The sequence below is a fragment of the Lontra canadensis genome, unplaced genomic scaffold (assembly GCF_010015895.1).
Source record: "Lontra canadensis isolate GAN:19392208 unplaced genomic scaffold, GSC_riverotter_1.0 scaffold120, whole genome shotgun sequence".
NCBI classification, from domain to species: domain Eukaryota; kingdom Metazoa; phylum Chordata; class Mammalia; order Carnivora; family Mustelidae; genus Lontra; species Lontra canadensis.
In genome coordinates this window covers 4,103,107-4,119,928 of record NW_022631114.1, presented here as the reverse complement: position 1 = coordinate 4,119,928, position 16,822 = coordinate 4,103,107, and the positions used below count along the sequence as shown (strand labels likewise).

At 53.7% G+C, this 16,822-nt stretch overlaps 1 protein-coding gene across 1 annotated transcript in view; it reads left to right on the top strand.

Moving 5' to 3' along the window:
* The window catches only part of GALNT2 (polypeptide N-acetylgalactosaminyltransferase 2), a 180,376-nt gene that overhangs the window by 140,194 nt on the left and 23,360 nt on the right, over positions 1–16,822 (top strand). The window contains exons 4-9 of the mRNA XM_032841093.1: positions 6,623–6,721; positions 7,007–7,074; positions 7,315–7,380; positions 10,539–10,660; positions 13,123–13,210; positions 16,599–16,686. Of these exons, the coding sequence (XP_032696984.1) occupies positions 6,623–6,721; positions 7,007–7,074; positions 7,315–7,380; positions 10,539–10,660; positions 13,123–13,210; positions 16,599–16,686 (531 nt within the window). The remainder of the gene's footprint in view (positions 1–6,622; positions 6,722–7,006; positions 7,075–7,314; positions 7,381–10,538; positions 10,661–13,122; positions 13,211–16,598; positions 16,687–16,822) is intronic.

The following is a 16,822-nucleotide window of genomic DNA, read 5'->3' as shown; positions in this document are numbered from 1 at the left end:
GTAAGAAATGGAAAGAAAAGGACAAAATACGGATGAACTGATCTGTGGAAAATCCAAGAGAACCTACAAACTGTCAGAACAAAGAAGGGAGCCCAGTGAGGTTGCCGAGCCCAGCGTCCACCTACAGAGACAAGCAGCAATGCTGGCCAATTAGGAAACAGGATGGCAGACCCCAGTCTTTAGAATGTAGTTAGGTATAAAGGCAATGCAAACTTTACTGGAGAAAATTAGAAAAGTACAAAACACTGCTGAAGAAGGGGTGCCTGGCTGACTCTTAATCTCGGGATCCTGAGTTCGAGCCCTACACTGGGTTGTAGACATTGCTTAAAACAAAACAAAACAAAACAAAAGCCAAAAAAACATAATTGAAGGTCCCCAAAAAACTCCACTTGCTATTACAAAGACATGAATTCTCTTCAAATTAACATGGGAATTGAGTACAATGTCATACAGTGCTTTTCTCAGGAAACCTCAAGAACTGACCTTTAAATTCAAAAGAAAAGGCTCACGGCCCCAAAGAGCCAATAAAAGTCTTAAAGAATGACACGTCGTTGTGGGCAGCCTCCCTTGTCAGACGTGAAGATAAGGCAGCGTGGCGTGAATGCAGGTTGCTCGAGTAGGAGCAGAGCAGAAGTAGAACCAGAAATAGAAGCCTGCACGTAAAAAATGCCGTGTGACAAGCAGTGACATTACGATTCCAGGAGGAAGTAATGAGCTATTAAGTAGTGCCGAGACAACAGATCACCCATGTAGGAAAGATGAGATGCCTTCGTCCTACCGTTCAAGAGAGCACATGTGAGTAGGCGGAGAACGTAAATGTGGAAAGTATTTGTAAGAGTTAAAACATCTGGAAGAACATCAACGCGCATACATCGGCGACCTCGGGCCGCGAGAACATTTCCCCAGGGCTGCAGTTTGAAAAGCCAACTTAAAACATACGTTTGACAGAAGACGTCACAAACAAAACCAAAGGATCTGCCACAGGCTTGGAAAAGACTATTACAGTGCATCCAGTGGACAAGGATGATGTCCAGAATGTACAAATAGCTGTCATCGAGTAATAGCGAGGTGAAACCCTAAATCGAGAAGTTAGACCAAAACTACGAGCAGGCAGTTAACAGAAGAAACCCTCCCGCTGGCCTCTACGCATATGGAAGGATGGGAGGCCTCTAGTGATGGAGAAATGAGAATCGGAGTCCTGAGCAGCTCATTTCATACCAATTGACCTGACAAGATTAAAGCACGCCGTCCTTACCTGGGGGCAGTGAGACCGTGGAGCAAGATGAACTTGTCCTTGAGGGAAGGAGTGAAGCCGCTAACAGCCGTGTGAGAGCGTGGTCTGGCTCTCTCATGCTCAGCTGACGAAGGACACCATCTACGACAGCAGTCCCACCTGTGGTAGACAGTGCAGAGAACATTTCTCACGCACGGGAAGATACAGTGTCCGCTGCCGCGACATCCCCAATGGAGAGATGCTGGCAAGCCACTGAGCAGGGCCGGGCCATGCTGCGTGCCTGCTGTGGGAAGCTCACCAGCGGGGACCGTGCGGTCAATGGAGCGAGGCAGATCAAACCGGGTGTGTTCCCCAAAGATGCAAAAAGCAAGTCACGGGGCAGTGTCACCCATATAAATTTCAAATATACACAAAATAAGACTATGTATTATTTATGAATATGGACATGCGTAGACAATTGAAAACATAACGTAGGGATAATGGCAGTACCAAATTCAGGATGGTGGTTACCCCTGGCGAAAACGGGGTTTGAAGCAGGGAGGACACAAAGGGACTGAACTACTACCTGTCATGTGCCAATGTTGAGGAATAGGTTGTTTGTTTTTTTGTTTTTTTTTTAGATTTATTGATTCATTGTGGCGGGGAGGGGGAACAGTGGGAGACGATCTCAAGCGGATTCCGTGCTGAGTGTGGAGCCTGACACAGGCTCGACCTCACGACCCTGAGATCATGACCGGAGCTGAAATCAGGAGTCGGACGCTCAGACTAAGCCACCCTGGCACCCCGTACAATATTGAGATAAGAGAACGGTGAGCGGAAGGTATGCGGTTGCTCGTGTGATGCTCTCTAGGCCGCGTGTCTGAAATCGTCCTCCCGCATACGCACACCCATGGTGATGGTGCAGAGGTTGTCTGGGCCGAAGCAGGCCAGCTGCCTCGCTTCCTGGGAGGCCGTGGGGGCCTCGTCACCGTGGTGAATGTATCGTGGTCCAAGACTTGACCCTTAGCTTTGTAAACCCAGAAACTTTCGCTTTTTGCTTGTTTATTCGCTTTCCTTTGTTTTATTGTCAGCAAACCAAAGCTAGATTTGTCTCTCAGGGGCAGAGTCCAACTGAATTCGCAGACTGAGTGAACCCAGAACACCAACTTAATAATTTATAAAGAGAAACACGTAGGACAGCACCCAGAGCTCTGAAATCCCATGGCCTTGCCTGAGCCTGGTGGTGGTTCCTCCCTGAGCCGGTCCACGGGAAGCAGAGACGCAGCTGGGGGGTGGGTTGCAGGTGCACGGTGAGAAGTGTCCGCTGCAGAAACAAACATCCAAGGTTTCCATGGCCAGCACGTTTCCTCCGGCTCAGGACTCCAGCTTGTCATCAGAATCCAGGCTGCGTGTTATGTTCAGGGTCATGGGGTCTACACATCCCCTTTTGGGACTGGCCAGAAGTGCCCCGCGGGCTTTGCAGAGGGGCTGGGCAACTGAGCACCGGGAGACCAGACAATGCCTACATGGGCTTGACATGGTTGGAAAGGTTGCTTTTTTATCTTTTAAGGTGTGTCTCTTCCATCCTAGAAACCAGTCTTTAGGCTAACATAGAGTCATGCTTAATTACTAATTTAATTACTAAATTAATTGTTATTTAGCCAACTTGCTCGGTATTTTCCTTACAAAATCTGAGTTGGACGGACATATCAGGGAGACAGAGCATGTTAACTCGGCGTTTCTTCTCTCCTGTCACCCTCTGTTTGGCCGCCATGCCCGTCTCACTAAGTGCGTCCTTGCTCCGTACCTTGTAGATGTCCTGGAACTCTCTTTCGTTTATTGAAGCCTCCTTCTCTGCCCCTTCCCTTCCATCCACTGAGCTTTTCCTGCAACCCTAGGAACCCTTCTTCCCCTGAGTGACCATGCTCTCCTCCCCCAGATCTCCACGTGCGTTAGTCTGTCTCATGCCTGTCACACTGGCCTCAACGGCAAGTTCCCATAGAAGACTCCATGCCAACCGGCACGTGCCAATGACAGGCACCAACTATGCACAACCACCAAATGTGTATTACACCCCTGAGTTAGAATTACAGTGGCCTTCTTTTTCATATATTTTTATTTTATTTTTCCAATAACCGTGCAAGATTATGAGAGCCATCTTCGCAGATGACACAGTCGGTAACCAAGGCTACCACAGGCCCTTTGCGGAAATACCGGACCAGTCGAGATGGTGGTGAGCGGTGGCATGCTGCGGGGCAGAAGATTAGAAAACACACGATTTAACTCCTGCATTCCTAAACAGAGCCCCTAGCTTCCCGGTGCATTTGGGGGTACATTTGAAGCAATGCCCGGGGTTCTTTGATCTACTTTGTGTTCAACCCTAGATATAACCCCCACGTCAGAACGAGTCTGCCCCGGAGACAAATTCATTCTTCAGAAGGGCTCAGGAGCACGTGGGCATGGAGATCGGACATTTTCTCCATCTCCAGCCCCTCAAGAAAGAGTTCAGAGATTGAGAGCTGTGTGGTCACAGAGAAATTTTAAAACTAAAGACCTAAAAAAGAAAACCTCTGTGTCCAATTTTTAAAGTCTGCATTTTACCGGCTAGGAAGTCACCCGGATGACCACTCTAGTACCAGACCCATGGACACTCAGGCGACCTTGCGTCCCCAGCATGTGGCCCAGGGCCCTGTCACACGTCCCCGGGGACCCGCGGCTTCCAGCTCCCGTCGGCGGCAAACCCGTCCCACCCCAGGCTTGCAGGGAGCTGCGGTCCGTCCCCCACTCCCCGGGAGAGCTCCAGCGTGAACGTCCCTGGCAGCCTAGTCCCCTGAGGAGCTGCTGTATGGGGCCTTGTTTCACTCGCTCTGCAGTCGTGAAGACGCCTTGGCACGGGTGGGAGTCTTTAAAGGCAAGATTTATTCTGTTTCTTTTTAAAGAAATTCTGCGCTCCCCCCTCCCCCTTCTCTTGGCTCCGTGTGAGGAGTTCGGATCTGAATCCATACGCATCCGTACGCGCATACCCTCGCAGCTCATGGGGTGTAAGATACTTCTCAGTTGCTGTTCGTTATCCCTTTTGCCTTAAAAAACGGGATGCCTCCTGGCTGCCAAGTCCTGGCGGAACTTGGTGCCTCATGAATATGCAGGGGAGTTTTCATCAAACGATGTGGAAGCAGCAGCCCTTTGTGATCTGGAAAAAACGTTCCCAGGGCCCCCCTGAGACTTCCCAGCGCTCGCGGAGCACGAGGCTTCCCATGGAGAAGAGGAAGCCGAGAGGGTAGGGCATGATTGGATCGTGGAGTGGACGATGCCTCGAGGAGGAGAGGTGTTTCCCTGGTTTAGTCCCCCCATGGCCCCGGAGGCCCGTGCTCCAGGAGCTCGGGAGCCGGGGTGCACCTGGCCTACGCCACTCAGCGCTGCCCACTGGACTGCGTGGCCCCTCGCCGCAGAGGGCATCACTCTTCTCATGCATGACAGATTGCGTTGGGGGAAGGACCGCCATCAGGAATGTGTTCACAGCTGAACCTTGCACATCCTCCCTTAATCCAACAATTGGCTAATTCTGAAAATGGAAAGAAAAGGAGTGACAGCAAAACTAGCCAATCTGTCTCCTTGTCATTAAAGATGCGGCTGCCGGGAGCCATAATGAGGTACCATATCAATTCCAGAATGCGTTTTTGTCCCCCGGACGGCAGTGACGGGTAGATGATGCGGTTTTCTCATGATTAATGACAGTCGGGCTATCCAGATAACCAGAATAAACAAAAGAGGTCCATCTTGTGATTCTGACCTAATTGCTTCTTAATTGCCTGGCTTTTCTTGCTTCTCTTGAGAATGTGCTCCTCTGAAGTCGTTTTCCCAGTCAGGAGGGAAAACGAGTGTCTCATTTTCCTCTCAGATGTCCTCGTTTGTGTGGAACTGCTGGCCATTGTCCGTGAGCCGCTCGCGCAGCCACTTTAGTCCCTAACTGCGTAAATGCTTTTAGCTGTGGCTGAGCTCCAAAGGTGACTTTTTAAAGAAATCTTTGCACTTTTCTCACCGATTTGCCATTCAAGATAGATGCCTTTAATTGTGGAAGCGGATCCCTCACAGCGGTGGTAAGCTGCGTTAAGAGCTAACAGGTAAAACAAGGTTTTCAAAGTGTCTTGGCACCGTGGAAGGCTTCCAGCGGCCTTGGTGCTGGTGGCAGCGAGCTTCCCTGCGTGAGGGCAGGACCGCCTGCAGGTGCCAGAGGCCAGCATGTCCGGACCTCCTTGTGGGCGCCACAGACAGCTCCCGCCCTGCTACAGGCTCACAGCAAAAATCTCTCACTCTTCCCACCCTGACTATGAAAACACTGAGAACGGTTTCCCTCGGGGCAAAGATGCTTGACGGTCTCCCAGCCTTTTTTCCAAGCGGGTGTCCTTGGTGCCACCATTTTGGAAACTCTCTGAGTGCGCTGAAACCCCAAGTTGATGGCTGCCCAGTGGTCCTGACAGGCGGTGAGCCCGCCGCAGAGTTACCACTCCGTGTCCGGCACCATCCCCTCCCTGCTGGCATGTTCTCATGGTCCATGGATCCCGCCTCAGAGGGTCCCCTAGGAAGGTCTGTGCTGAGATGGAGCCCCGTTCCTGGGTCATTCTGCCTCTGGCGTGGGATACTCTAGCGTCTTCAGCCTCCGCCTAGCAGAGTCCTGTTTTTCAAAAGTGCCATTCCGTGCCCTCGCCGTCTTGTGTCTGTTTGTGGAGAACAGACTGGACAGGTGCCTTGCGTTGGTCTGCCCGTAGTTTCTCCCCGGCACCCCCAGATCAGCTTTGTACAGAGGCCGACCCGGGGTTCCTTCAGCTCCCTAAACGAAGGGCGAGAGCGCGCGGGCTCAGGAGCCCCCGCGCCCTCACCCTGCCCCGGCCTGGCAGGGTGACAGGCGTGTGTCCCTGCTGCCTTGGTAGAGGGGTGGGAGGAGAACGGTCAGCGGGACGGAGGCAGGTTCCACACACAGCTTCGCCAGGAGCCCCGAAGCCCTGCGCGCTGCTGAAGAATGAGAAGAGAACACCGACCCGCAGTTGGTTCCCGCCCTCAGAAATACCCGCTGTGGCTGTGAAAAGTGCGCCTCTGAGGTGTTTCTGTACGTGAGAAGAAATGAGACTTCACTGTTCTAAAACACGCTTCGTTTTTCTTTTCAGCGCTAGAAAGATGTTCTCAATATGTTCCTTTCCGCCGAAATCATCTTTTAAAATGTAACTCCGGCCGTGTTTTCCTGTCCCTTATGTCCATTGTCACTTCCTCTCAGAACCGGCCGGTCCCTCCTACGGATCACCAGTTGGTCCAAATATGTCCGCCGTGGCCCGTCGGGCTGCCCGCGCTCCCCAGAACCTTCCCGAGGCCGGGCCCGGCTCTTCCTTCAGAGAACGGTCTTTGCTCTTCCCTCAGGTGTCAGCGGAAGCAGTGGCGGGTGGACCTGCCGGCCACCAGCGTGGTGATCACCTTCCACAACGAAGCCAGGTCGGCCTTGCTGAGGACCGTGGTCAGGTGAGGGCAGGAGACCCCCACCCCACCCCCACCATTGCCTGCCTGCTGCACCGTGTGGGAGGCATTCCCCGGGAGGGGTGCTGGACACGGCCCCACGTCCCGAGCACCCCGGGGCCAGAGCTGTCTGGGCTGGGGGATGGGGGGGGGAGACAGGCGGGTCACCTGACCGCAGCACGAGCAGTGGCCAGTGGCTTCTCCAGCCAAGGTCTGGGCCCAGCATGTGAGAATTCCCCAGCCCAAATGATACCCCTTAAAGGCCTCCACTCTTTATCTTTGTTTCCTCAGTGTGCTTAAGAAAAGCCCACCCCACCTCATAAAAGAGATCATCTTGGTGGATGACTACAGCAATGACCGTAAGTACCAAGTCGGCTTCCTCCCCCACGGCCGGCCGGTCTCCCGGACGCCAGCTTCCCTTAGCGTGGCTGCTAGTGACGCGTTTCCCGAGACGGCCAGAGATCAGGGCCCACAAAAGAAGGGGTGCCTCTTTGATGCCCCAGGAGATTGTCTACCCACAGATGACCGAGATTCACGATACTTGAGTGCAAAGCCCTTGTAAATGGGGTACCAAATGTTCCACTTCTCTCTTTCCCTAGCTGAAGACGGGGCCCTCTTGGGGAAAATTGAGAAGGTACGGGTTCTCAGAAATGATCGGCGAGAAGGTAAGACTCTTTTCTTAGTTCCATACCAAGACTGTTGAATTCTGACTTTTCCCGAACCCGGCAATGACTTAAAGAAATATTTCAGCTCGAAGAACAATTAACTTTCCAGTCTTTTTGTCTGTCTCTCTCAACCAGCGCCTCTTGGGAGCCTCTCCCGGCAAAGCCTAGGGAGGATGTTCAAAGCTTAATTGAAACTGTTTGTATACTAGGGCAGGAGTTCGAATTACATTTTTATTTATGTATTTGGGAAATTGGCTCCTCTCTTCCTTTTACCATCGAGGAAGGCTTATCAGTCCCTGGAGTAGTAGAGTTGAGAAGAAAAACAAAGATTTAGCAATGAGAAGTTTAATGACTCCATGCTTCAGGCATCTGATAAAATAAGGGATTTGAGTTTGACAGCCCGCTGGAGGTGAGGTATCCCAAGAAGGAAGATAGCACTGCAATTACATGCTTATTGGATTTTGCAAATGCCAGCTTCAAAACCTGCTGTCAGTCTTATCTGCCAGAGTTGGGCTCATCAGTCGACTTTATTGGCAGTTATAAGAGAGACTCCAAAGGGGAAGTATTACTTTGAAGTGTCTGGAAAGGAGACTAAAATCGCAGTGTAATGACCATCCCGTACATCCGTGCTGTCAGAGGGCACGGCGGCTGGATTCTAGACTCCACCGTAGTCTGGAGACAGATGCTTTAAAACGTGCCATTTTGGTTATTTGAGAAGGACTCTGTTGATTCTGCAGTGGTGGTGCTTGCGATCCCTGATCAATATGCACTCTATCTTCTGGTACCCTGGACAGTCCAGCAGTCAGTACGTCTTAGCCCGAATTTCATCCGCGTTAAAGCGACTGAGCCTGTTAGGACCACGCCATCAGCACCATATTTTAGCCAACTAAGGTCATCAGTCCAGATGTTCAGGATACGTAAACCAGGGGACCAGCGTGCTCCGAAGCCAGCTCCGTTTGCTGGACTCCCCATCCGTCTCCCAAAGCTTAGAATAAGCCAAAACCTTGAGATCAGACTGAAAGTCTTGCCTTACATTTGCTTCCAGACAAACCGCGTCATAACTTTTTGAATTTAAGCCTGAAGTGTCTGCTAGCACAGGGGGGAAGAAAAGAAGAAGAAGAGGTGGAAAAGAGAGAAATTATTTTTCGTGTCGGTATTTTATCCCTGACCGACACCGCTGGCCTCGTCAGGGCGAGCCGTTAGCCTCCGAAATGGGTCCTTCTCGGCGCTTTTACTCAGCATCTTCACGTGGGTGAGAGCCCGAGTTGACACTTTGTTTTGGAACAGGGTGAGGAGGGGCCACCGGGGGAAGGCAGAGGGTGGGACGCTGTTCGAAACAAATGAGTGTGCGACGAGTGAGCGAGAACACGCACACACAGTAATGTCTACGTGTGCTTGGCTGCTCATGTGTGCGTGCGTGTGTATCCCATATATTTGAACGTACAGACAGGTGCCTACGGTACTGCTGCTGGATGAGAGAGAAAATCAGTCGCATAAAATACTATGGCAGCGAAGGAACGGCTTAGCTTTATTCAGTGCTGAGGGTTGTGGTGACTCTTCGTCTCGCTGTTTATTAGAATCAGCTGAGGAACTTCAGAGACGACCTTGGCGGGACTCCTGTGCCAAAGTCTGTGTCCCTGGGGTAGTCACCAGCTGAAATCTCCTCCCTGCCCTCCGATGGTTCCCTTTCAGCCACTGCTTGGGGTCTCCCCTGTGCCTGAGGATCGGGCGGTCAACCGAGGATTTACGGGGAGGTGCTCAGCCCGGGGGCTGCACTCCTTTCCGGGATCTCCTCCTTCCGTTTCCAGCTACTCCGGAGACCCCGGACTCTGTCCTCTGACACCACAACCCGAAAAGGTGTTGTTGCGGTGGGTCGTGGAGTAACCTTGCGGGAAACACCACCGGCACGGGCCCTCCACTCCGCGTGATTCTGTCCTTCTAAGGGTTGAGCCCCGTTTGGTCTGACTGCTTCTGCCTGCTCTCTGGCCCTTTCCAGTATGAGACGCCTTCGTCTCTTTTCCCTCCCGTGGCACGCAGCTCTGTAAGAACCATGGAAAACCCATTTTGACTACAATGTATGAAGCAACTGAAAACACTGGCCCACCCCTGGGGATGCCAGAAACCACAGATCATACGGGACCCTCTTTGGACTGTTTCTTCCTATGCGTACCTACCCCCAACGAGGTTTAAGTTCTACATCAGGCACCGTAAGAGATGAACAACAATAATGGTAAAATAAGACAGTCATAGTGGTATACTACAGAAAAGTTAGGTGAATGTGGTCCCTCTCAAAATATCTGATCCTACAGCACTCACCCTTCTCGTGCTGACGGGATGATAAAATGCCCATGTGATGAGGTGAAGTGACATGAGTGACAAAGACCTAATGACATAGTGTCAGGCTACAGCTGGCCTTCTGAGAAGACATCAGAAGGAGGGTCATCTGCTTCCAGACTATGGTTGACCATGGATAACTGACACTGTGTTATCCATGCGGAACCACAGGCAAGGCAGGGGGGCCATCTGGGGCCCGGCATCCATGGCAAAAGCCACTGAAGACGCCCGCCCCTCCCGGTGACGCCGCAGACAGCACTTGGGCTAAGACTTCGCATGATCGTAAAAACCCTGCGTTAGGCACAGATCACAAGTATATAGGTGGTATTAATTTGACTGATACGGAACCAATTTTGCGTAAAAGCCAGTCACCAGGGGTTCGTCCCGGGTGCTGCTGGGCTGCGCAAAGTCTTAGGAAGACAAAGATATTTGCAGCGCTGTTCTCACTGCGTTACCGCCACCGACATCGGCGCCTTCAGCCCCTGGAAGTTCTGAGTAACACCTTCCATGGCCCAGTTAATTGTAAAACCCTGTGGCTGTGTCACGGGAAACTAGTTGTCAAAGTCCCACACCCGAGCGCTCGATGGAGGACAGCTCAGTTGCGTAAAGGTCTGTCTCAGAGGGCAGGCGTTCTGAGAAGGTCGTCTTCCCGGGCACCCAGTTCACTTCGGAGGGGGAAGTGCTGGCAGTTCTGTCCTGGTATTGATCCTCCCACCCCGGTTCGCGGGGCCGCAGAGCCGCGTGGGGTGTCCAGGCCGGGGGCTGGAGGACGCCGCGGCCTTTTTCTCAGATACCCTGACGCGCTTTTGAAACCCCTTCCACAGGCCTGATGCGCTCGCGGGTCCGGGGGGCTGACGCGGCCCAGGCCAAGGTGCTGACGTTCCTGGACAGCCACTGCGAGTGCAACGAGCACTGGCTGGAGCCCCTCCTGGAGAGGGTGGCCGAGGTGAGGCGCGGGGCTCGCGCTGCGGTTTGCCTTCATGCCAGAGAGGAGAAGAGTCCGCGCTTGGGCATCTGCTCAAAGGGCGCTTTGCTCACCGTGGGAATCTGGCTGGGGAGGACAGCAACTGCAGGCGGGAGGCAAGGATCAGCAGAGGCTGATTCGTCTGACGCAGGCCCTTTCTTTCCCTTCGGAGCGCCGTCCTCCCCTGCCGGCTGCTTTGTAGCCAGCCTCGGAGCTCAGACCAGCGCCGGGCCTCCAGCAAGTGCAAGCCGCGCGTTGGCTGCCTGAGAGCTGGGGGCCAGGGTATGCGTCTCCCGCCCGCTGCTCGCTGAGAAACCCAGCCTGCGGGCTTGTGGCGGGACGGGGGCCCGCGACCACCCCGTCGACCCTTTGAGGCTGTCAGGGTGACCCGTGGCTCGCTGTCTCCAGAAACCTCGCCAGTGGCATTCCTTTTGGCCCGTTGCCATGTCTCTTGCCTTTTACTTGTTCTGCTGACTTCCTTTCCTCCTGACTGAGAAAGTGTTTCTTTGGGGTGATGAAGCAAACGTAATGAAAGTACTGGAGAAATAGGAAGTGCACGAGTCATGCCTTTTGCAAGTCAAGCGTGACGAGGACATAGCCGACGGGTAGTAAGTCATGAGATGCTAACTAACCACCAGCCACTGGTAATTACGATGTGGCGGTAGTGTGGCTCTGTACACTCATAGTGACAGTATGATATTCAGACCTCTTTACTAACCACACGTTAGACACGTTACCTATTACCTGGGATCCGGCCGTTACCCCCATTTGACCCAAGAGGGACTGGGGGTCCAGGGAACTTGAATAACACATCCAAAATTCTTACAGGAGGCAGAGCCAGGAAGGCAAAGCCGGTCCTAGCCCATCCCTCACTGAGCCCTCTGGCACGTCACACCCCACCTAGCTGAAGGAGGAACCCCCTGGAAACCCCACCCTCCTGTAGCCCCCCACCCACCCTCTCCCAGGTCAGTCTTCATAGCACCAGACTGTTCCCCCAGCTGGCAGAGGACACTGGGAAGCCACAGCCAAGATGCTAGCGTGTGCGGAGACCCCATGCCTCCACGGTGGGGACCGCCGCAAGCCTTTCTAGTACCCTCTCCCCAAGTAAGGATGGAAGGAGTGGAAAATTAGAAAGCTCACTAAGTCCCGTCCTATCAAAAGAAGTCAAAACAAAAGAAATGGATGTAAAAGCCAAGCACACTGTGTTCTTCGACTCCCATCCCTAGGCCCAGGCGGAGCCGAGTGAGAAAGATCGGACTGTCCGTGCTCAGGGCCCGCACGGGGGTTTCTACCCCGTAAACTTGCACCTGGGGCTGCTGAAACTTGACATTCTTCTTACATCTTCCTCTGACGTGTTCCGTTGCTAGCTCTGCGGATTACTCGTTTGTTACTCGCAGTCTTTTTTATGGTGAACACGGGTTCTGTAAGTGGCTCGAGGAAAGCATTTACTCTTTTGTTAACTAGCCACGTGGGGCAGTGCCTCTCACCAGCATCAAGCATCTGATTATCTGATTTTTTTTAAAGATTTTATTTATTTATTTCACAAACAGAGATCACAAGTTAAACAGAGATCACAGGCAGAGAGGCAGGCGGGGGGGCGGGGAAGCAGGCTCCCTGCTGAGCAGAGAGCCCGACACGGGGCTCGATCCCCGGATCCTGGGATCATGACCTGAGCCGAAGGCAGAGGCTTTAACCCACTGAGCCACCCAGGCGCCCCGAGCATCTGATTTTAAACAGGACAGGAAAGTTGAAAGGCTGTATGTTCCCAGACCACCAGAGTAATGACTGTGGCAGAAAGAAATGCCTCCATCTAAGGGGGTAATATGTTTTGTTGGGTGGACTCACAGGTGAGATGTGCTTCGAATCTGGGATTCTTGAGTTTCCTTGGGTTACCTTCGGCCGTAGCCACATCCAGGCGCTTCCCACCACACGCACAAAGACAGGTTCCCAGCATCGTTGCGTGGCTCCCTCCGCTGTGAGTCCTTTCCCAGCGTTGACCGCACGCAGCTCACAGAATAGGATGCTTAAGGACAGCTGAGCTTAGATTCTGTCGGAAGGAGAGTAGCCCCGTGCTTGGAAGTTTGGGTGCTTGGGGAAGCAGAAGAGAATGCGGGGGACACACAGGGGCAGTCCTGGCCATCAGCTCAGGCAGCAAACGCCAGAGGTGTCCCGTGGCCACGGCTGTCTGCTAGCAGGGAGCGATTCTCTCTGCCTGCTCCCTGTTGACCTCACTTGGCCCAGAACAGACCCCGTCTGTGATGGCGGAGGGTGGGGCACGTGGGATGGGGAGCCCCAGCGCCTCCTCCGGCCTGGAGTGGCAGGTGGCGGGAGGGTTGGCAGGTGTCCCTGATACTGCCGGACGCCGATGCCTGCCCCTGGTGGGGCGGGATGCTTTGTTTAGTTTGTGATACTGACTCCCCCTTTTTTGTTGATTTGTTTTTCAGGACAGGACGCGGGTAGTGTCCCCTATCATCGATGTCATTAATATGGACAACTTTCAGTACGTGGGGGCGTCTGCTGACTTGAAAGGCGGTAGGTGCCACTCCCGGTCCAGCCTGCCTTGCTCCGGCTGTCCGCATGACGGCTGATGACTGCTCCCGCTCAGTGTCAGAAGTGACAGTGATGGCCGTGTGCTCACCTCCAGCGCACGTGCCGGGAGCACAGGCAGTCTCCGTGCCCGACAAGTAGACTTTCATAAAGAGAGAAAAATGGCCTTCTTTCCCTTAAAGAACTTCCTGCGCTTCCTGTTCTCCTCTTATCTCTTTGACCTTCTGTGGCTGTGATGACATGTGTGGCTTAGTACACAGTGTGGGTGTCATTTTTAATCAGAGAAGATTCAGTCTTCCCAAGTCGGAGGCTAGGACGAGGCGTCACCCGAGCTGACAGGTGGTCTGTGCTGAGCGTCACAGCGCTCGGGGTTTGCAGAGGGGAAGGGCTGGGCTCGCCTTTGCCTCCTCTCTGACCCCGGTGCCCCTGACAGCCTGCGTCTCCCTAGTGGCAAAGCCTGGTCAGCCGGATCATCACCGGCTCCCGCCGACCACCCCCACCCATTCATCACCCCTGCACCTGGCTGGCTGTGGACACCTCCTCCCCACCCTGCCGACACCCCACATCCTGCTTCGAGGGGCCGCATCGGCTTCCTATTGGTCCCCACAGCCTCCGGATGTGCTCCTTTACGCCCCCCAACCCGGGCCCCATGAGTAACTGGTCTTAACGCGCTCCACCTTCTCCAAAACCATCAGAGGCCCCAAAGAATGTCTGCTCACGTGGGCAGTATGTGTCAGCACTTGCTGTATTAGGGAGTAAAGCCAAGAAATTGTTAAAACACAAGACGCTGCAAGTGCATGTCCTCTTGTCCACCAGAGAACCGACACCACACGTTCTGCAGCTTCTGGAAAACCCCATCATGTGCTTTTGAAGGCAGGGCATGAACAAGGCATGTGAGGTCTTAGTGTAAATATCAAAGTAGCTTTGGTGGGACAGACCCACGAAGGGACCAGCCTGGAGAAGCCCTGAGCTCATGCCGCGCTTCGTGGTGCTGAGAGGGGCGCGGGGACCACACCGGCCCCCTCGAAGGAACTGGTCCCGTGGTGTCTGGCTCTTATGAGTTGTCCTTGTGTCCTTGGGGCTGGGGGGCTGGCGGGGGCCCAACGGTGAAGGCTCTGTGCTCTGAAACCCCACTGGTGGGCAGCCATGCCTCTCAGAACGTGGCCGAGAGCCAAGAGGGCAGCAAAGACGGCTCAGGACAGCTCAAAGAAATATCAAAGCCTTCGCCTTCTGTTGGTGTAATCTGTTCACTATTGATTCCTTATACCTGAGATCCGTGGTTTCTTTCCTAGCCGTCCAGCACCCCGGTTTCTTTATGTGAAACAAGGGGCTTCTTCTCCCACCTTCTAACACTTTGAGCTGATCAGAGAAGGACGGACGGTAGTCGCACGGACACACAGACACAAGATCCACTGATAGTTAGCATCAAAAATTGAAGACCATAAGACTATAAAACTGGGCATGACCTCAGAAAACAAAGTGCTGAGACAGTCAGGGAGACCCGGGGTTTTGACCCCACCTGCCATGTCACCGAGGGCTGGCCAGGTCACTTCCGGACCTCAGCATGCCCATCCAAGCAGTGGGGGGATAGGAGCACCGGCCACAGAGGGTAGTGGAGGGATGAGAGTGGCCAGCGTGAGGTCAGCGTACGTGAGCAGCTCCCCCATCCCGAGGTAGCAGAACAGGGCGGTCGTGGTTGGGGGACACTCTTTACATCAGGACCCATAACATTCAGAAAAGATTCTCGCAAATGTGAGAAGCTTTGGCGTTTTAAAGAGGACTGATCCCTAGTTATCAAGAAAGCAGTTTCAGAATGTTTTCTTCCCCTGAGGATTTACAAGAGCTGAGATTTGACAGCTCTCTTTTCCCATAGCAGCTGCTTATTTGAGAGCCGGTGCAGGGACATAGATGCCCTGGGGTGGTGGAGGGGAGGGGGAGGAGGGGGGCAGTGCAGTCCTCCTGCTGGATGAAGAAGAGGTACAAATTTACTCCAGGAGCATTTTCTCAAATCTCTTTAGGAAAAAGAATCAAGGATGATGTTTTTAGCAGATCCTCAAAACCTAATAAACTTTGTCTCTTTGGACCAAATTAATAAAATAACAATGATCATTCAAAAAATGCAGATAACATTATGTCAGCAGGCCCACTGAGGCCTTTGCATTGTCTGTTCATAACACAGGCAGGACGCGTGTTGTTTCCCTGGTTGAAGCGGGCCTTCTGCCTCAGGGAGAGCCGAGCTCTTCAGGAAAAGCCTGTGTGGGGCCTGCCTCAGTTTCCCCTCTGTGCTGCTCTCCCTGCCGCCCGGGCCCCCAGCAGCTTGCTGCCTCTTTGCTAGCCTGCTGCACTTGGCAGTGACAGCTGGGAGACCTTTTTAGTCCCATGCCCTTGGTTGGGCCATAAAGGATCCTGTGTGGGCCCAGGAGACCTTCCAGCCCAAGCCTCCCAGCCTGCCCTGTTCGGGCTGCAGGGCAGAGGAATGTCGACCTCGGAGCAAACTGAAGTCCAGACTTAGGCACTGCTCAAGTCCTGCCGACCAGCGGAAAGCCTGGCAGCACAGAGCTCAAGGTCAGACGGCCCTGGAGTAGTTAGGTTTGGCCGTCAGACCTTTGGAAATGCAGTGAGCCATCTGTTACCAAGAGTGGTCTCCTCGTGCGTCCCGAGAGCATCAGCAGGTGGGGTGCACTGGCTCGATGCAGGGTGCCTTCTGCATAAGGACGTACCAGACAGCTGGGCCAGGGGCCCACAGATGTCGGGAACCACGTCCAGGAACCCGGCCTAGGCTCTGCCGCCCCAAGGGGCCTGTGGATTCGAAGGGTGAATGAGGACAGCTGCCGTCTTAGAGATCACAGCCTGCTTCCCGCTTTGCCACTTCCTTTGGCTCATTTTCACCTAAAAGGGTCCCCTCTGCCACCTCGCCCCCTGTGGTTTAGTGGCAGTCAAGGGTCCTGAGGGGGCCGAGTTGGCTGCCCAGGGAACCTGTGCTCCCGTCCCTCCCCAGGTACTTTCACCCGGGACAGGGTGGGAGGCGTGGCAAACTCAACTCTGTCCCGCCCGTTTGCTCCCTCCTCAGCAGCTCTCTGTTCCCTGTCAGAGAGATTCTCAGGCATTTTATTGTAGGAAAGGCTGAGCCACATTTTCCGTTGGGGGTGAGCTTTTCGGGGAAGGAGTCGGTGTGCACCCCCCACCACCACCACCGCTGGTTCCCCCCTCTACTGCTGCTTTGCGGTGGTGCTTTTATTTCATTGTTTTGCTGTGTGTGGTTTTCAGTGAGTCCAGTCCAAGTATCAAATACATCTGAGCCGTGAGGGACAGAGCTGCCAGGAGCACACTCCGTTCTCATCAGCACCCTAACATTTTGTTAAATTTCCGGCAGGTTTTGACTGGAACTTGGTCTTCAAATGGGATTACATGACCCCAGAGCAGAGGAGATCCCGGCAGGGGAACCCTGTTGCCCCCATAAAGTAAGTGCCAGGCATCCCTCGGGGTGCCCCTCGCAGGTAGGCCCTGGCTCTGGCCCCGGGTTTCCTAGAGACGTGGTTAGGCTCTTCATTTTCCTGCCCGCCGGCGACTCCGTTTCCCCTGTCCCGGCTCCAGGAA